Genomic DNA, 21090 nt, shown 5'->3' on the forward strand with positions numbered 1-21090 from the left:
ACTAGGCATCACTCGTCAATTAGATCGATCTCTCTTGAGCCTGGCAGGCGGCTGACGTCAACTGACGTCATTTAAGGTAAATGTGGCATTTAAGGTAAAACCTGTTTCCCACCCTGAAGAGGCTGAATACTGAGTTTACGAATCAAGGAAGGCCCCCAGGTCACCCAGCTCATGGGTGTTACTTATCACAGTGGTGGGGCCACAGTTAGAGCCCAGATCCCCCGGCTCCCAAATCAGCTCAGTTTCAGCCACGGGATGCTCGTGTGCAGCTCCCAAAATGAGGGCTAACTTACACTCACAGGGGTTCTTTTTTTCAGGAATCACATGTCTCTACTTGGCTGTGGAAATGTGTTTTGCCCACTAAGGGCATCACCCCTCACAAGGGCCGCCCCACCCCCAGGAGAAGCCCACCAGCCTCTTGAGTAACAGCGAACGCTTAGCATCCCGAGAGCGTGGCCAGACCCAGGACTCACGGCAGTTCCTCTCATCGCTCATGTCTCCACAGTCGTTGTCAAAGTCACACCACCAGATGCTGTTGATGCAGTTGCCGTTGCTGCAGCGATACTGGCTGTGGAGACAGGTGTTTTCTGGCCACAGGGATAGAAAGAGGAGGAAATGAAACCAACATTACTCTTAAGGCTGAACCACTAGACCTCTTGACCTGCCCTTTCTCTTCCTCAGATAACACACGTTAGATGGTAAAAGGAATGACAGACGCCAAGCTCACATGCATGCAGGGGAGGGAGCGCCCAGCAGAGGCCCCCTTCTTTCCTCTTTTAATTGAAATTGAAGAAGAGGCTGGCTAGAGGGGTGTCAGAGCTGGTTACAAGGCTAAAAAGGAGACTAATGATGCCAGTTGGGTCTAGTGGGTAGAGAAACCACACATCAACATTATAAAGCACTAATTACACAAGGAACTCCTTAATGAACTGTGTTGACACAGTATTCCACCAACACACACATGCAATAGATTTGCAGCTGCATATAGTCGTATATAGTCATGTATATTCGATTATCAACCAAGAGAATTAGGAAGATTTTCTTTACATACTCTGAGGAATTTTTTTTCTACCCCATGACTTCTTTCCAGCAAGCAGTTTTAATTCCTCACACGCACACACAAAAAAAACTGCACTGTTGAGGAAACTGGGTCAAGAACACGAGAGGACTGGGTGAGACCAGGTGCGCTGAGGAGGCGTCCAACTGGTCCTTTTCCAAGTCAGGCTGGTCCAACTCACAGAAAGCAGAAGTTGGAGAACGCAGATGTGGGGGACGGATGAGGACAGGAGGACACAAAAGAAGGGAAAAGGTAGACCCTGGGGAAAGCCCATTTCGTGGGATGTTAAACCAAAAACATAGCTTTCATTTTTAAATAAACAGCAGGGGCCTGTTCTGGATGAGGACTGAGGTACCGCAGGCCTTAGAACCTCAACCAGATGCCTGTGAGTATCCAGGGAATTTTATTTCTACCTTAGGTATTTTCAGTGACCCCAAAGTATGATGGAATTGAGAGCATGGGTAGAGAAGATGGAAGACGGGAGGGAGGATGACAGGCAGGAAAGAAACAGAGACGCACCTTCTTTGACACAAGTGTTGTTCTCCATTTGATAGCCCGGTGGGCACTCGCACATCAGGTCCCCGGATGGGAGGACACTGCTGGACACACCCTCTGGACACCGGCAGCTTTTTGTGTTGTTGGCCTTGGGCAGGCACAGCAGGCTGCATGGCCTGGGCACGCAGGCATTGCTTCCTGGAGAGAAGCAAACAGCCGCAGCACCCAGGTTAGCAAACAGCAGGGGACACTGACCGAGGACTGACACCCTCACTTGACAAACACATCGGCCGACAGCCTCTGCTCAGAGCCCCGTGCAAGGGCCTGACCCACACGGGCCTTCGGCTTGAGCAGACTGCCCCGGAACGGAGCCAGGCACCAGCTATTCCTCCTGGGAATGTGCGACTGGGATACTGAGAGGCTACAAAGGACTCGGGGAACTGGAGCTGAGTGGAAAGTCACATCACACGGTGCGTCAAAGGTGACCTAGGGCAAGCCAAACCTTGTGCAAGTCAAAGCTGAGAAGCAAACTCGGACGTGTGGGTAAAACGGGTCTACAAAGAGGCCAGGGAATAAAGCAGAATTAATTACAGAGAGAGGGACAAGGACACCACGAGGGCTCCAGGGGGAAGGGGAGAGATAGGCTGGCTAGTTTTGCCATTCTCAGTTCCAGTCCCACAAGGTTCACCTACACTTCTGACCTCTGAGTTCCTTACTGTCCCCCTTTATTCCTTTAACAGCACTTTTCTCTTCAGTTGGCTTGAGTGGTGCCTGTTCCTTAGGACCCAGAGGCCCTTAGTTAGAACCTGCACCTGAGCAATGGCAGGGCCCAGACAGATATCCCAGCCTCTGCCTCTCAACTCGTTTGTGCTGGAGCACAGCTGCCGAGCTAAAAGACGAACAACCACAGGACTCATTAGCCACTGTCTGTCGTGCAATAAATTCACATAAGGACTAGTTAATGCTGATCTATCCCATTATTTCCAATCTTTTCTCTGGTTCAGCTTTCCAAAGAGAATGCCAGATAGAGGCCATAAAACCCTCCACTGCACTCTTGAGAGAGAACCTTTGCAGATGGACAATGACAGAAAAGGTATTTTCCTACCCCCACAGCTTTCTGGGAAGGAGAGAAAAGGAGGCATTAACCCCTTGAAACAACTGGAAATGCGACACAACTATCAAGCATCATATAAGGACAGAAATTTTGGAATGTATGCCTTTTCTTTTGCCTGTAACTATTCATCACCAAAATTGGGAAAAATAAACTTAAATGCTTTGATAAAACTCAACCAGTGATGCCTCTTCAACTGTGCCATCTCGCGGACATAGAACCTCACCAGAATCACATCAAAGCAACTGGTTTCCATCCAGCCAACATTTTCGCTATGCTGTGCCTATCCTGGCCTGCGGGTTGGAGAAAAGCATCATTAATGACAATCACTACTGACAAGGATGACAAGACACTCAGTGGCTTTGGGTGTACTGGGCACGGCATTGGTATTAACCAGTGTTAAACATAAAAATAACAATCACACTGATACTCAAACAGTGTTGTTTCAATGCTAAGGAACAAAGAATATAAAGGGCTACCAAGTAGATAAAATACACACCCACAGAGGGAAATCCATATGATGAAACATCCAAAAGGGCTCCCCAAATAATTCGATCGACCCTAAGGGGTGGATTACCACAGTCAAATAACCAGCTGATGAGAGCAGAAGTGCCAGAAATCAATTCACCCTGATCCGCTCCAAGGGCAGACTGTTCTTCTATCACAAGCACACATGCCAGAGGCGATGGGAAGGTATACGGAGCCATCACTCATGATAAACAACTCCAAAAGGGTCTGGAAAATATTCTCTGTATTCAAAGGCAATGTATTGTACAATGTTCCCAAACTGAACAATAACAGAGTATTTGAAAAGTACTCAATGACAGGCTAAAATTTTCACATGGGTTGTATCTGTAAGATAATGTGACTAACATTTTCACATACAGAGCAAATATTCCTAAGCAAAGAAGTAAGAGCCAAAGAACAGAGTCCAAAATGGGGATCGATGTGCCTGAAGGCTGGTCTGGGCAGACATGCACACAGTCTCAGAGGGAGTATGCGGGGCAAACCCCAAACCAAGCCAACCAAGTCCCTGATCCCAAGATGCTCTGCAGGTCAGGAGCCAGCAGGCTAGTCCCGAGAAAACGGGAGAGCCACATCAGAGAGACCTGGGAGAACATGGAAGGAGATTCAGCAGAAAGCTGCCAGAACACAGCCACAGCCCTTTACCCAGGATGACACAGTCTTAGTGGGCCAGGCAGATGATGTAAAGAGCACCAACCCAGTGTGATGAGGGACTAATGACGGCCGTCACCTCCAACGACGACCCTTAGACGACCCAACACTCAGGTCCATGACATCTTCCTGAGGCACATTCAGAACATTTTCAGATTTCCTCCAGAATCAGTTTAGAAGCCAAAATTGCTCTTCTCCTGATTAATTATCTATGCATCTAACAATTATCAAAGTCAAGTCCACCCCATAAATACATGCCGTCATTATATTGAAAATCCCTCACTGACCACAAGCTCTGAAGGAGAATTCCAAGAGCTCCAAAATATTTTAATCCTTTGCGACATCCACCGAATACATTAAGAGCCTTGCAGAGTAAGCTGTTTAAAGGCAAAACACTTTTTATGGAGAAAATATTCCAGCCACACTATGCAAAAATCAATGAGGTATGAAGATAAGAAATGCATATGTGTTTATAACCAAATATCCTAAAAGGACAAATGTTCCAAGCAAAGAAATTTTTATCATGAACAAGAATCAATCAACATCCCATCCTTATAAATCACCGGAGCGTGTACTATAGCACCGCTACTCCAGCAACATCCGCTACAGGGCACCGAGACTAATGGTTTTATTTAAGTCAAGCTTCAAAGTCAACTAGACCACGGCTCAATTTCTTACCACTTTCTAAATGTGTGATGTAGAAAAGCTACTGAATCTGGCTTTCATGTTCTCATCTGCAAAATGGAAATGGTAATAGTACACATAGATTTGGGGAAGATTAACTTGAGGTTATGCAAACCCACAAAGCATTAACATGGTGGTTATGACACAGCAATCCCTTGTTCAGTATAGTTCCTATCACTATTATTGTTATTATTATGTTTTTACACTTGGCTAATAGAAAAGTCCTAAGCGGGTTAGGAGCAGACAACAAAAATAATAAAGATTGACAGGGACCAGGGGTTGCCAATACGACTCATGAATTTTCAATATTCTCAGCGCAAAAGACCAAGAGGCACCCACTGCCTCCAGGCAGCGCTGGTAGCCAGATGCCGCTGCAAGAGCGTTGCGTTAATCCCAACTTACCTGTCCGAAAGATTACAAACTTCCTTCTCTGGCCCTGCATCTTTGGGCAGGAGGCCCCCTGGAAGTATCCTACTGACACGAAAGAGACAAAGAAAATTCCAAAGGCAGTGGAGCAAGGAGCCCAGAGTGGGCACCAACTGGCCCTGATCCTGCACAGTCCCAAGCCTGTGTTCCACCAGCTGCACACAGCTCCTCTCTCCAGACCCCAGCCAGACTCCCAGAATCACACTGGCTAGTTTAAATGGCGGGGGAGTCATGCCTAAGGTGAGACAGGCAGGCCTCTCGGTCCTGCACCAGGAGAGGGCACGTGCACATGCTTAGACCACAAACCCCTACCAAGCCACCGCACAGCAATTGTGTGACGTGATCAGCCACGACTCGGGGACAGAGAGCGCAGCAGCGCCAGTTCACCTGAACACAGGGCTTCGGGAACTGCTGTGTGCTCACAAAACACGCTTACAAGCCCTTGTCAAGACAAAGACCTGCTCTTCTGGATTGGGCGCTGACTTAGGAAAACGCTGACAATTCGCATGGCTTGCTAGGAAACGGATCAGCAAGGGTGGGCGTCCTCCACCAAACAAGTGCCCTGAGATTTCAGCCGCTGGAGCTGGGAAGCAGGATCCCTTCATCAAACCCTATTTTAAAACAGGGTTTTAAGAACACCTCTAAGAAAGAACGTCACTTCTACGTTTAGCAGCAAAAATGGAACAAAAGCCCAGCTCCTAAACTAGAAAGGGCCCTTTGGGAAAGCTGATTCCTTTCTGAGATTCTGTTCCCTCATCTACAAACCAGGGATCCCAAGAGCAGCCCTGCCCACCTCACACATCTGTTGTGAAAACACCAATGACACAGCCTTACATCTCTGGGATACTGTATAGTGTTTTAAGGCTAGTTCTTATGCTATCTTCATTGGGCCCAGAAGGACAACAGTGATACCTGGAACCGTACTGTTTCCCTTTGCCCATTTTCTCTTAGCACAGGGCCAGCAAAAACCCACGAAACAGTATCAACATCTAAACAGGTTCAAAACAGTAAACCTAGCAGTTTGTCAATAAAGGCGAGTCAGCAGACCTGAGCTGCTATTTAATCCTGCAGAGATAAAGAAGGCACACCTTAAAGAGACTATTCTTCCTCTGAATTCCCTGCTTTCTTTCCTCTAGAACCAACTGCCAGGGTGGGAGATAAACCAAGAGAACGGGCAGTGAAATAAGGGAGAAGGCTTTCTACTGGATAGTTTCAGACTCCAGGACCAGCAGGTCAAAAGCCTCATAGGAGGTCCCGAAGTCTCGGCTGACAAGGACATCTATTATCTATACCCACTGACAGGGGCTCCCTTTCCATTATTTCTTCCCATAAATGTGAACTGAGCACCTACTAAGTGCTAGGAAGTGGCAAAATTGTTGAGCCAAAAAAGAGAAAAAGACACATCTCCATCTTCATGGGGCTACAAGTTTCACGGTAGGGATACATTAATTAATTCACAGAGACCTACACCTAGATAAACAAGGAAAGCAGGTGCTCAGCGAGGTCACTGGGCAGCTAGAGAACAAGACGCAACTCCTGTTGGGAAGGAGGAACTACCTGCTCCCAGAGCTCAGCCCTACTCCCTGGAAGCAGCCAAACAGGGATAAAGCACATGCTGGGACTCACCAGCTGCAACAAAAGCCACACCACCAATCAGTAAGGGGCCAAAGGAAGGAGGCAGCTGTAATTACCCACCAAGTACCGACACGCTAGGCAGGGAAAAGCACGCTGTCTTCCAGCTGTTTGTGTATCATTAGAAAAGAAATTAAGATGTCATTAGGAAGAAATTAAATAATGTGCATGTTGTCGTGACAACAGAGATGCTGGCTGCCAGATGATGCTCATGCAGAGATTGCCCACACCCAGCCCCTTTTGAGAGATCAACTCTATAAGACATGAAGGAATAGACGCTGCCTTACCAGTAGTCTTCCCCTTGTAGAAAATCTTCATGTCCATCAGACCCGTGAGCTGGTTTGCCAGAATCGCCATCTGCGACCCACTGTACTTGGAGGCCCGGAATATGCTGAGCTGTAACCAGTCATCCCAGTAGATCTCATTCTGAAAAGAAAACCTTTGCTCTTTAGTCCAGCTATTTGGTCTTTTATTCTAGGCCCTTGGTAAGAACATGAGTACCCACGTACAGGGGGCAACTAGCCTCCATTGGCTGCATGGCCAGCCAGGTCAAGATTCCACTTAAGAGTCGGTGGTTTTATGCAAACCTCGCCAAATAGCCACACTGAAGGGACTGCCCAAAGAAAGCATCTGGTAAGCATTCAAGTCTGACCACGAGCCCAGCCCCGCAGTTCAAAATCGGCTTCCCATGTCAAGAACCATTTTGTTCTCTATTGCCAAAGAAGGATGACAGGCAACATAGGGAGCTCGTTTCTTAAACAATGAGGGAATGAGCTCAGCAAACCCCACAAGAGATGAAAACACGCAGCCAGAATGAAGCTACCAACAATGAAAGGGCAAATCAGGGATTTTCGTGAAGTAACCTTGAACTGTAACCTTTCGAAATGTGAACAATGAGAGCCCAGACCCCTGGCAACCCTTGATATGGGCTGAAAGAAGCTGTCTCCACAGTTCAGAAATGAGCCAATTTTCTAGAAGGCGGTCAAGCATCTCTGCAAAAACCCAGAGACAGCAGGCTCTCCACCTCAGAATGCCCTTCACCTGTGCGAACAGACTGCCCGATGCACGGACAAACAAGGCCCCACCTTAAAGACGGCGATGGCGTAGGGGTGTGGGAGGTTGTCCAGGATGACTGAGCGCTGCTGGCCACTGACAGTGATACGCTCAATGCAGTCCAGGTAGGCATCTGTCCAGTAGACCCAGTGGTCGTCCACGGCAATGCCGTTGGGCCACTTCACATTCTCTGACACAAGGCGAAGGATAGCAGAACCATCCATGTTGCTCCGATAGATTCCAGGCCTCAGGTCTCCCCAGTCGGTCCAGAACATGACCCTGATCAGACCAAAGAACACATGTCAGTCAGAACTGGGGAAATGGAAGCTCAATTACTACCCCTAAGAGGTATGAAGCCCCTCCAGAACAATCAGCCAGCTAGTTCAGCAATAGTATTATAATCTGTAATGATAATACTTAAAACCACTTAATCCCTTCACCCAGAAATTCCTTTACTGGAAGTTCCCCACAAATATAATCAGGTTATGTGAAGATAATGTACAAAGATGTTCATCACAGCATGGCTTAATCACACTAGCAAAAAATATATACATATATATACACTTAGGTGTATATATGTGTGTGTATACATTATATATATATTATGTATACACACCAAAGTGTTAATCTATAGAGAAGGTGATACACTATAGAACATACAAAAGAATACTGTGAACCCTAAATATTCACATGTACTCCCATGAAACTATCTTCAAACCATATCAAATGTTTTAAAATGTTCCTATAGTAAATTCCCTGTGATTCTACTTGATGCATGAATGCATGTGTGTGTGTGTGTGTGTGTGTGTGTGTTTTAAGGACACATGCTTGCACACAGGTTAAAAAAGAAGTCTGAATGATACACAGGAAACTATCAACCATAATTACCACTTAGGAGGGCAAGGGGGAAGGTTCAATGGTGAGAAAGGAGGAAACAATTATTTTTCATTTCATAAACTTTTGTTGTCTTTTAAAATCTTTAATCAAGTACATGTATCACATTCAGAGTTTTCTTTTAAAAAAAAGATCTAATTCCAATCACAGATGCTAGAAGAATATTATAAAGCTTTGAAAGGAATCCAGAATTTCCCTTTTAGTTATGTTTCCTTAGGTTAATAAACTGGTAAAAAGCATCTTTGCATTTCCCAAGTGTATGTAAATAGCTACTAAGAAAACCTACAGAAGCTGGGGGGACCGGGGTGAGACGGCATGGATTAAATGTTTGTAATGTGCATGAAGCTCAAGACAAAGAATCCTTATAATATCCAACCAGGCCTGACTATGTCTGGGGAGAGACTTCCAACATTACCTTGTGTTAGAGGAACACCCCGCAACCACGAGACATCTGGATGCCTAAAGGGATTCTGATGCGTGATGACATGAAGGGCACAGAGTCACGTGACCAAGACCCTGAAGCTGCGGTTTCGAGACTTGCGGTTAACATAGTCCGTCAGTCACCATCAACAGAAACCAAGTTTCCGTCCAGCGGTTTGGATGTCCATGCGAATCTGTACGGCATCTGACACATGCCGATGCCGTGTGGGGTCACACTTACCCATCGTGGGGCACGAGGACCAGGGCCCTGGGCCGATCGAGCACCGAGGAATTGACGACCGCGAGCCGGAAGTCGCCATCGGGATGGGCCGCCTGACAGACAGAAAGGCCGAGGTGGAGCCGAGCTCAGCAGGGGCGCAGCCACAGCCCGGCTCCCACCCTGCAGGCTGCCGACGGACACACCCGTCTCTTGGCACCTGATCCTCTACAGGCTGATCTGGAAAACCTGCCCCAACAGCCGGTCAGAATGGGCTGTCCCCTCCTCTGGCTCGTGTGACAGTTCCCACCAGGCCTGACACAGGACCTGGCGCCACCCGGGCCCCCTTCTGCAGGGACAACGCTCTGTACAAGCCCATGTTCCAAAGCCGTCGGCTCCTCTGTCCTCAGAGCAAACCCTCCACGCCACAGCCTCGCAATTTAGTCTCCACAGACTTTTCTCTCCTCCACTTCAGCTCCTGACTGCAGCAAGGAGGGTCTCCTCATGGTTTTGCAAGCCTGGCATACTCACGCCTGTCTGCTTCTGCCATATACCCTTCTGGGCCTGGGCTTTGCTCTCTACTCAAATCATATCTTTCTTTCAAAATTCACCTTGTTGCCTAACTGTTGTGACCCACCTTGATCAACGAGCATCTGTGATTCTGGTCACTGACTCACCTTCACCATTTCTGCACATTTGAGTTGTACACAGTGACGGTATGGACACTTGAGCTTCACCTAGCTCCTCCTAGCTCTTAGCAAAGTGCTAACTGCACACAGTTAAAGACAACAGAGAAATAGCGATCCCAAGACCCCTGGCCCACTACTCAGTAGGTGTGCCAGGCACACATGCCTTCTGCTCCCTCCTCTCGACTGCACAAGCAGGTGAACACCCTCACCAGCCTCCCCTCAGCCTCAGTCACATCCTCAAGATGCCCCCTCTGCCCCTTCCCCAGGCACACAAACACACTGCCTGCTTGACGTTCTTTGCATCACCAACAGGACTGACTTATTTCTTCCTCCGCTAAGATCTAATCTCGGTCAGAACAGGGCTCGCGTGTCTTGCCCAATGCTGTATCCTTACAACTGAAAACCATACCTGCACATATCATGCCTTAAAAACACACTTGTCAAATGACTGAGTGAATCAGTGAATCTTCATCTGACAAATGAAGAAACAGAAGCTTAGAAGAGAAACTTGCCCACGTCACTTGGCTGCCAGGAGAAAGGCAGAACCTGGGTCTGTCTCAAGTTTGTGGCTTCTGTCTTGCAACTCCCCCTGGCTCTCTGTGTCTCCCTGCTTCTACTGAGCTGTCCACACAGCCCAGTCGTCTTCCCTCTGCGTGGAGTCAGCATACGAGAGAGGCGCTGAGACAGCGCCCCAGGGCCTCAGCTGCAATCTGCAGGAACTGAGTGTGCCTCCGAGATGGTGACTCTGGTGGTTTGGGGCCGTTTCTTACCCTCATGCTGCCCTGGGTTGCTCCGTGGCAGATGGGGAAGTGGAGATGGTAAGAGTACCTACCATACAGGGCTGCTATGAGAAGTGAACCCAACTGTATTATCAACATTATTACTACTGTATGCTTCTGCCTGCCAACATAATAGTCATTCAGGTATCTCCACGAAATCTCTGTTTGACAGATTCAGGCGTCCTGTCCTCACGTGGGACCGTCACAGCAGTGAGCGGTAATTCTGAAACTATTCCCCTTTTCTTCCTTCTCCAGAGGCTTCGCTGGTCTGTTCTCTGGAATTTTCCATCTCCATACTGGTTCCTGCTTCTGTGTCAAATCCGGTTCAAAGCCCAGGCACTCCCCCCACTCCAATAGTAAAGGACAGCGTGGAACAGCCATACCTCAATCTTTTTAAAGCCAGAATCCACCCAGTACAGCAGCTGGCTGAGAGGCTCAAATGCCAAGGCTTCCACTGTCTCTAGGCCGGAATTGATGATCACCTCTTGCCCTGTACTTCCATTCAAACAGAGACGCTGAAGAGAGAAAAAGAATTAGAAATACTACAAAACGCTGAGAAGGCCATCTGCCAACTCAGCCCCACAGATGGTATCACTTTATTTAACTGGCTTGACTGGCAAGGGAGGAGATGTTTTATATACTAGTAAACTCTACAGATAAGTGAAGCTGGTTTTTAATAACAGCATTTCTAAAACGTATTACAGCTTCCTGTTCTAAGCAGAATACCTAAACAGAGTGTAATCATTTATATTACTCTGCATTATCCTTATGAATGCTGGTCCCTGAAAAGTAGGGTTCACAAGAATGAGGTCAGCAATCACTGAGATGCATGAGTCTGGTTGCTTTTAAAATAAATGAAACCAGACTCCTGTTATTTTTAAGTCCTTGAGTCTGCTTTTCATAATGTTTCCGGCCCCCCCTTGGGAGGCTTTTGGCTCTCAGGTGCTCTTGTGGGGTCAGTTACATTCAGCAGTCACCACCCTCCCCCGGTACAGCCCCCCTCAAATACCCAGGCGCTGCAAAGTTCTATTGGGTTGGAAGTCCAGATAAAACTCGTTGGAACTGCTTTTCTAAAAGGACTTTAAATAAGCAATGAATAAAGATCAAATAGCTCTCCTTTAAAATTGCATGGATCTGAGTGCATGGCTGTCTATCTGGCCTGTGCTGGGATCTTTAGAGCTCATTTCCTGGTTCTTGACTGTGTTCAGAATAGCTCAAGAGGGTAATTACGGGAATTCCGGACAGTCAAGTGTTACTATACCATGTCTTGGGAAGAAGGACGCTAAAGAGGCAGTTGGTACAAGAGGGAGTGACGAATAATTCTCCATCCCTAGTCCTCAGACTTCCCAGTAGGAAACGTGAGACCTCACTCACAGGGAGCACCTCGGGGGGGTGCCCTTTGTCTCCTTCTACAAGGATGGAGGTGGGCAGGGAATGCAAACACTAAAGCAGAAAACTGAGAAGTTTCTTCCATCAGCCCTGAGATGAGTTAAGACTTAAAACCTCTAATACCCATTTCCTTAGGCCATTCTGGAAGCAGCTTAGCAGGACTGGAGGGTCACAAGGCACAGCCCTCCACCACTAGACCCACTGTGGACACACCTGAATGATGTCCAAGGCCAGGTCGGACCAGTACAAGCAGTTGTGTTCATAGTCAAAGTCCAGGGCCACAGCTGCCCGCAACCCGGTAAGAGGCAATTGCTCGGTGGCTCCAGAAGCGAGGTCATAGCGATGGATAGATTTCCGCATGGCGTACAGGATGAATTCGTTCTCCTCTGCACAGACACACAAAACAATAGGGAGGATGGCCTGGGAGGCGCTGAAGAGGCGCTACCATGTCTGATTGGCTTCTTTCTCACACACGAGCCCCAGAGCCATTGGCACAGTGGCGTGGAACAAGGGTAAAGACTACAGCATCAGGACTTAGAAGGTATGTAATAGAATTGCATTTCTGTCCTGGGCACATGACTTACAGTCCCGTGAATCTCAGTTTTCCTGTCTGCAAAGTCTTCCCTGTTACATTTCTTTTTTTTAACCTAGATCCCCCAGTAGGCAGGCTCCAACATCAGTACTTCTTAGCTCAACCTAAACGTCTCCAGTCACATTTAACAAAATTACACCAGTCAGCATGTTCTCCTTTGTCATATGACTATTGCACAGCACCATAATCTCGTTGACTAGAGATTACTAGTCCCTGAAGACTTTGAGTTAAATTTTCTAATCTATTTGTCCATTCAGTATTGTTCATGAGGACATGTGGCAATTATATCCACCTACCATATGCTCAAAACAATAATACGTTTGTTCTTGACTACTTGCAAAATGTTTTACAGCATAATCATCACAAAGATTCTACTTCTACTTAACAAACATTTACAAAATGTACATACTATGTGCCAGGCATTGTTTAATCTGCTGTATAATGGAAGAACTACTATATAGTCGGTTTTACAAATGAGAAAACCGAGAGCAACGAGGTTAAGTAACTTATTCAAGGTCACACGACTACTAAGTGGCAGAAGCAAGACTTGAACTCAGGCAGTCTGCGTTCTGACTCTGAGTTTTAACCACTATAGGACACTGTCTCTTAGAGTGTAGATACGAATGCAGATATTTTTTAAGATGTAGAAATAGAGCCCCAGACTGCTTAAGAGACCTCCTTAATGTCAGACAACTAGAAACTGAAGAGTTAATGCTCTCTCATTAGGAAACAGCCTGGAAAACATCTAGATTCTTCCAGGAAATGGAAACGAGGTACACACCCACATCCGTGTATAAAGTGCCCATTTGGACAATATGTTGCTCACACGACCAAGATCTGAATCCCTTTGCTGCATCTCTACACAGTTACTGTTATCATTTCTCTCTTGCCCCTCATTCCATTCATTCACTGAGTTAACACGCACTAGCCAGCCACCTGCCCCATAAAAGTTTCAATACAGGTAAGGCACCAAAAATACAAATCTACCTACAATTTGTAATAAAAATTTCCCTTCTTTTCCTTGGTCTCATTTCACTTCAAAACTATCTAAGCTACCACCACATGATAACTCATCTCTTCTTTTGGTTTTCAAGAAAACCTTCCCACTGTAATTCCCAGTGAAGGCAGCAGTCAAGATGGGAAGTATCAAGATTGTCAGCGACATAGAAATCAAGGTCTCTCGTCAGAGCTGCCGTGTTGCATCATGCAGGTACATTCACAACAGCCAGACTTCCACCCCACAGCTCTAACATCTAGAAGAAAAAAATATGGGTTTTTCTTCTAATCAACTAATGCCTTGACAGTAGAATTTGAGTCCAGAAATAATTGCCTTAGGATTAGGTACAGAGGAATGTGCTTAATGGACAAAAGGAACAGGATTCTTGACCAATCACAGCACAGCCCAGAAATCCATGTTATGACAATAATCAATAAAGAAGAAGAGGACTTCGTCTTTAAAAATCTTCCCAGATGCCCGCAGTACCTCATCTTTGCAAAGGAGCCTTGGTTCCCATCGGTCCTAGGAAACCATCTTTTCCTTTCTTTGGTACATTGCTGCCTTCTGCTCCACGCAGTTCCTTTTTTTTTTAAACATTCGAATGAGGCCTACAGTCCAGATGAGAATCTTTCCACTCCATTCCCTGTTCAAGCTTCTCCGGTCAGAAGAGAAAATACCTTTCCTACCAGTTTAGATGGCTTTAAACAAATTGCTTTATCCCTTGCTGAATTATCTGCAGAAATATTTGTTACAAAAGCACGTGCTCCAGCCCCACCAGCCCACCCTCATCACTAACAGCTCTTGGGGGGGGGGGACTTTTGGGGTATTTTCTGCTCATTTGTGGGAATCTACTGAAGCCGTGTTCTTTGTAAGCCTCCACAGTGAGGGATGTTAATTATTCTGGTAATGATGGAAGATTAAGTTAAAGGACTAATGAGCTTAGCATGAGAAACACCAGGGCGAGCTGGCAAGCGGCGAGCAGACGACAGGGCGGCACAGCCCTGCCCACAGAGGACGGTGCGCCTCTCCCGTGATTCGCTCGGCGCTTACGGTTGTTCTAAAACAACACAGCACTGCTCGCGGGTCACTCTCCGTCACCAACAGGCCTGAGCAGGAGCACCGGCTCTGCGGGAACAAGCTCTACGTGCATAAGAACCAGAAACAGTGAAGAAGGAAAAGACGCTGGGGGATGAGCTGTTTGTTCAGGGATTATGATTTCATGTCTATATTACAAATACCTCAACATGTGCCACTAAACCAACTTGAAATGGGTCCGGAACATGCCAGGCCTTAACGGCATAGGCCCTCACTCCAAGGAAGTTTTTCGTAATTGGCACATGTGATGATCATCTGAAACAACAGGAATGACACTCACTCGCCGCGCGGGGGAATGTCCTAGTAAGAGCACAGGGCTTAAGAGTGAATTTTAGCTTTGTCACGTGCCAGGGGTGTGATCTTAAATAGGCCTGTGTAAGCCTTTCCTCTGAACATGTCTCCTTATATTTAAAAAATAAAATGGAGCTGATAATACTATCTGCTTCACTGGACAGTTATAAAGATTAAAATGGCAACACATGGAAAAGAACACAATACAACAGATGCTGAATATTTCTCAATGAGTAAAAGGAGGATTTCACTCAAAAAAGATTTTCCACTCCTCTAAAGGCATAAGGCCATAAATACACTTAGTCTGGATACCAAGCTGAGGGGGAAATAGGAGCTCTATGATGCTTGTAAGTTCCACTCTTTCTCTCCACTGAGTTAGAAGAACCACAAGCCTGGGCCCGGGTAAGATGGCGATAAGGTTACGATGGTGTCGCAAGAAGTCAAGAGCAAGGAACCACTTCTTACCTGCCAAAGGACACGGGACCACCTCTCCTTCCAGTCGTGTTTCAACATCTCCTCCACTACAAGTGTCCCCAGAAATCTTCCGATAGCTGTCACCCCCCCACCCCAAGAGCAAGAGGTGAGAAACATCAAATCATAGTCACAAAGGCTTCATAACGGGGAACCTGTTTCCTACCCGTGGATAACACAGCGCCTCTGTTCATTTCCCTCTAGAATAAGAAGGATGCTTCGCCATTCTGAATAGGTTCTGCTTGTAATTAGATTAGACAGCCCAGACCATGGGCAGTGCCATCCCAGACCATGGGCAGTGCCCTCCCAGGCAGGAGCTGTACATGCATCTCTTCAAGAAACTCCTCTGAAAACTTGTCCTGGCTGAAGTTTATGACTTAAGACACAACTAGAATTGCAGAAATATTCACAGACTTGCCTTTTTTTCCTCCCTGGGGTTAGAAGACATTGCAAACATCATAATTTTAAATATTGCCCTAGTGGCCTAAAACCTGCTATGTTGGAATTCTAGCATTTTGAGCACAAAAAGAAGCCCAGGGGTCCTCTGGGCACTCTCACACCAAGGGCAGAACCCCTCATGTCCCCGACATGGCAACTTCTGTGAGACGTACCCTCTGGTTCTCCGGTAAGTAGAACCCACGGGACAAGATACAGGAGGGGAGTATGACTTCCCAGAAAACTCAGGATCCGGAACACAAACCTCTGAGGATAGATCTTCACTCATCTTGAAGCCGAAGTCACTGAAAAGACAATCAGGTTCGTTAAGGCCATTGGTTTATACACTTTAGGCATTTCAGTACCAACTCTTGTGACTCCTACCATACCACCTGCCACTGCAGACATTACTCAATGGGTCCCTTTCAAGAATACTCACTTTTTTACATTAACACACTTTCAGAAGAAATTTTTCATCAGAACCACAATTGAAAAATCATTATCAGAGGCCATGTATAAATAAAAACAATACAAATCATTATGCCGAAAACAAAACAATGCCACACGTTTTAGCTGGATCTAGTTCCCTCCCCAGAGACTCTGGGCCTGCTTTCTCTTTGTGAAAATGGATTAGCAAAGGTTAAAGGGTAACTAGCAACCAGGGAGACTTTCTCCTTGACAGGACTGGGAGAATTAAAAGAAAACTTTGCAAGGATACTCTTTTTTTTGTAAACTAAGGATTCGATGTTATTTAAGTCCATGTCCACATACTTACTACCTAAAATCCCCTCGGGCATCTCATCCTGCACTCTGGGTGCATAGTGCTTTGGTTCATGAGACCTGCAATTTGGGGGTCTCATCATTGCCAAACCATTCAGCTCAAGGAAAGCAGCCCTGGAGTGGGAAGCTGGGGGCCTGGGCCTCGTCTTGACTCTGTGCTGAACTGCATGACTCCTCAGCTGCACCATGTACTTCCCCAAGCCCTGTCCAGACTGGAAAGCCTAATTCAAAGGGATTTTCCATGGAGATGGGCTCTCCCCAAAAGGCTTCATTTACTCTATTCAGTTCAATGAATATTGATTAAACATCTCCTATATGAAAAGTATTTAACAGGTTTAGGGCAAAGTAGTTTATCCACATTTAGCAATTTTTAGAGAATTGTTCAGAAGGGAGAGTTTTATTACTGTATCAAGCAGGTCTTCATTAAATCAGGTAGTTTTTATTGAAAGGCTGCTTTAAGCCTCTTGGGCGGACTAGATGGAGCATTAGCTAATTACATATTTGCCTCCCTTGGCAGAACACCTCTTAGGCAGATTTCTTCCAACTGTAAGTCATAACCTAGTGGGCTGTGCACACACGTTGGAGGGACCAGACCAGCTTCCTCCCCTCCCCACAAAGAACAGAAGATGGCAAAATTTATCACACTTAAAAAGTCAATGTTATCTCATAAAACTTTTGTTTTCATGGTATGCATGTACCGACACACACAAATATGTGTATGAACAAGGTCCTACTATAAAGCGCATGTCTTACTGGGGGTTACAGTCAAGACTGAAAGCCACACTTCTGGGCAATGTGGGGAAATACAAAGATATAAAAGAAACTACCCTGAAATAAGGGGACATGTGGGGCAAAAGCTAGGCTTTCCAGTGAGGTCTGAAAGGACCGTCAGAAGCAACCTGACTTTCAAATGTGTTCGTCACTCAGGAGCTGAGCTGACTGACAGATGTTACAAGCGCTCACATTAGCATCTCCTTCTCCTGCCGTCCAGCTGGGGACAAACCACTTTTCTTCTCACTGCTGTGGTCCAGTGCCACCAAACATTTCCAGAGCCACGCAACCAGGCCGGCTCCTTTGTAGCAGCTACAGCAGAGCAGCAACAGGACGGCCTGAGAGTAATGCTGCACCATTTACCATTTTCACGGGTCACAACCTGCACAAACCCGTGTGACAGGAAGCCATCTCCAGGAGGGGCACAGCGGGCAATCTTCCTGGTGTGTAATACAGACTCAGCAGCCCTGGGTCTCCACCTGCCAGCTGGGGTGGGTTGGCATCTGGACCGAGAGGGCCCAGGCCGGTTTATGAGAGGCATACCTGCCCCTGGTTCTCATTTTTGTTGCTGCTGTCATTGTCACTGCTCTTGTTTGGGGGGAAGAGTAGATTTTAGAGAAAAAACTCAGGAGTGGGCAAGCCAAAAAAAAAAAAACCCGAAGATCTGTTACATTTGTTTGATTTCATTTTATCTTGTAGTTCTTAATGCAGACAAAAGAGAGACGAGGGAGGGCACTGTTATCTCTCCCATGATGAGGGCCTCCACAGTCAGGGGATGCCCTCGGGCAGCAAGAACTCTCAATCAGGTTACAACTTCGGGGTACCTAAGTGAGAGCAAAAGAGGACAAACGGGTCTGAACTGACATCACCAGGAACATCAAACAGCTCTGTGGTCCTGCCACGGAAGCATCTGCACTGTTATCTCAGGACCACACAGTTTTCAAAGGGAAGGTGCATCTTGTGCCATCTCAGGTGCTGCTCCCCAAAGGGTAGTTTGCAGATAAGTAACATCGGTCGGCACCACCCAGAAGCTGGCAGAACTGCAGAACCCCAGAACTGCAGAGTGAGAACTCACATTTTAAAAAGATCCCAGGTGATTCACACACACTTTCAAGTTTCAGATGCACTGATCTCAGACGGGAGTTGGTCAGATCTGATTAGCTGTTCTTGTAATAAAGCTTTAGGGCATCATTCCCGCACCCAGTCACCTGTAGCTGCCTTTCTCCTGCCACAGCAGAGCTGAGCAGCTGCAACAGAGACCCTAAGGTCTGCAAAGCCTGAAGCACTTACTGTGTGGCCCTGTTCCAACCTCTGGACCAGAACACATCAGAGGTTTCTGGCTTTAGGCACAGTGAGTGTGGCCTCCCAAAGCAACGCTTATTTCTCTGTGCCTCAGGACTACTGAGAAAGGAGTTACGGGTCTGTTTGATACCCATGATCCACTGATAGCCCTGCCTATTTGGGAATAATTTCATGCTAGATTGCAGAATCAAAGGACTGCCCAGAGGCCCTGGGACCCTATGCACTCTACTGCTGGAATCATCTAAAGCGAAGCTCTGCTCTGATCTTAACTCTCCCCAAAAGTGGAGGTCCGTATGCTTGCAGGGTCTGGCCCTGTGTTCTCTCTTCTGAGCCTCATCTCTACCCACTGACCCCGCTTCATATACCCAACGAGGCATCCGAACTGAGCCACCAACTCCTTCCCCCCACAACACCTTCCCATTGCTGCCACATCTTAGAACACCCCTGCTCACATATCCAGATGCTTCCTTAAGGCCCATGTGAAACAGTGCTTCCTCTAGAAAACTCCAGAATCCCCAACCGCAAATCACAATCTCCTTCCCGTCAATAGTCACAGTCAAAGTACCTGTTCCTCCTCCACAGGGCCTGCGGGTTTCCACCCTGGTACAATTGGTCATGTGCCTGTTTCCTCTGCTCTCAGCAGTCTCAGCTATGACTTATATAATGTGCTCAAGGAATAAATATACAAATAGATAGATACTAACACCCCCCAGTTCAGATAAAGAAAGAAATTCCCTCTAGAACTGAGCTCCTAAGACAAAGGAGTTACCTACAATGGAACCTTCAGTATGTTTCCTTTTGGGGCTGCCCTCTGAGAAATAAACCCCACAGGCATCCAGTCCAAAATAAATTACTGTAGCTTCCCTAGGCTGTAATACCTCCACCTATCTGCGGCTGTAAGAACCAAATGGAATAACCTATGTACAAGTTCCTCACACAGTTCCCGGACCATCAAAGATGCTTAATACAGATTTGTTTCCTAAGATTTTCTGCCTTTCCTCGGGGAAGGGACTGTGCCCTAGTCTGTTTCCCATGCTGCTGAGTGAATGAAACACAACTCAAGCCCCAGGCATTGAAGAAGAACCAACCATTCATAGTCCTGCCGGGTGCAGGAGCAGTTGGACACGACCACAGGCCTGTCGAAGTCCTCTCCATTAAAGCACGTGGCATGGGAAGTCCTGCGCTTGAAGACGGTCTTGTGTCCCAGCAGACACTCGTTGCCCCGGTCATCAGACGGTGACCACAGCTTGTAGTCATTCTCTGTGCAGGGAACCCCTGAGGAAGAGGAAATGGAGCACGGCTGAACAGAGGCAGGCCCACTCGGGGTTTCCGGCCCTGCCGGAACCTCAGCCCAGCCGCCCACTTCCTGCTCGGCCTGCTGCTGCCCAGCAGGTGCACAGACCTCTGGAGCTGTCCCAAGCCTCTCATCAGCCTGCTCTGAAACCAGGAGGCCCCCAGGCAAATGGAAATGGTAGCCCTGCAAACACAGGTGTTCATCGGAGAAAGCTGGGAAGAAGCAAGCTACCTTTACGGCTGTCTACACTCCTGAAATATTTAGATGTCAGTTTCCCTTGGAAATGGGTACCCAGACATGTTTATCTCCCAAGGAGTTAGGCAAAGGCTGCATCCCTGATGGATGGTACCGCTCAGAAGTACTGTTCCCTGCTTGCTTCCTGGGTAGTGTGTACACAGCAGGCAGTACAGCCCAAGAACAGTAGAGAATCCACTGCCACTACTTGGAAGGTACAGGAGCTTCATGGAAGGAGGCTGAGAAATGTTCAGACATCCTGGAAAATCACTCCCACTACCCACGCACCCTGGAAATGAGAGTAGCTTCTACAGGAATTCTGAGGTATACCTATGTCTCTATTAGTCCTTTATGTCTTTCTTATATACATATGTCTTCAGTAAGATTAAATGCTGCCTGAAACTGAGGAGTAACTGTCAACTCAATACCATTCAAATTAGCAGGTACTTATTAAATCCTGGCTGACTATAAGGCTATCAGGCTGCCCAGTGGGTGGAAAATAGATATGCACAAGACAGGTTGTTTTTCTAAGGACCTTATAATCTAGCTGATGGGAGATGACACAGACTGACAGACACAGAGTTATAATTCTAGGCATGATGAGTACACTTGTGTTTTGGACACAGAGAAGATGGGAGAGGATGTCAACAGCCACGTGCACTGGATCCTGAAACAGGAAAGGGATTTTGACTAGTGGCAACTGAATAGGCAGCACTGGGGATGCTCCGGGCAGTTGGAATAAAGTCAGCCAAGGCAGACAGGGACGAAGGGCCAGCATTACATGGGGGTGGGAGGCAGGAGGCAGA

General features: G+C 47.0%; 1 protein-coding gene across 3 annotated transcripts in view; it reads right to left on the reverse strand.

Moving 5' to 3' along the window:
* Positions 1–21090, reverse strand: part of SORL1 (sortilin related receptor 1) — a 136407-nt gene that overhangs the window by 53246 nt on the left and 62071 nt on the right. For all 3 annotated transcript variants that reach the window (XR_005054275.2, XM_073239591.1, XM_036992685.2), the window contains exons 14-23: positions 19845–20031; positions 16080–16208; positions 15463–15548; positions 12236–12408; positions 11017–11148; positions 9190–9281; positions 7667–7913; positions 6869–7007; positions 1577–1750; positions 474–587 (exon numbers count right to left, since the gene is read on the reverse strand). Coding sequence is in view for 2 of the 3 variants with exons in the window: in XM_073239591.1 (XP_073095692.1) it covers positions 474–587; positions 1577–1750; positions 6869–7007; positions 7667–7913; positions 9190–9281; positions 11017–11148; positions 12236–12408; positions 15463–15548; positions 16080–16208; positions 19845–20031 (1473 nt within the window). In the remaining variant the exon portion in view is untranslated. The remainder of the gene's footprint in view (positions 1–473; positions 588–1576; positions 1751–6868; positions 7008–7666; positions 7914–9189; positions 9282–11016; positions 11149–12235; positions 12409–15462; positions 15549–16079; positions 16209–19844; positions 20032–21090) is intronic.

Source organism: Manis javanica, chromosome 6, assembly GCF_040802235.1.
Source record: "Manis javanica isolate MJ-LG chromosome 6, MJ_LKY, whole genome shotgun sequence".
Classification (NCBI taxonomy): Eukaryota; Metazoa; Chordata; class Mammalia; order Pholidota; family Manidae; genus Manis; species Manis javanica.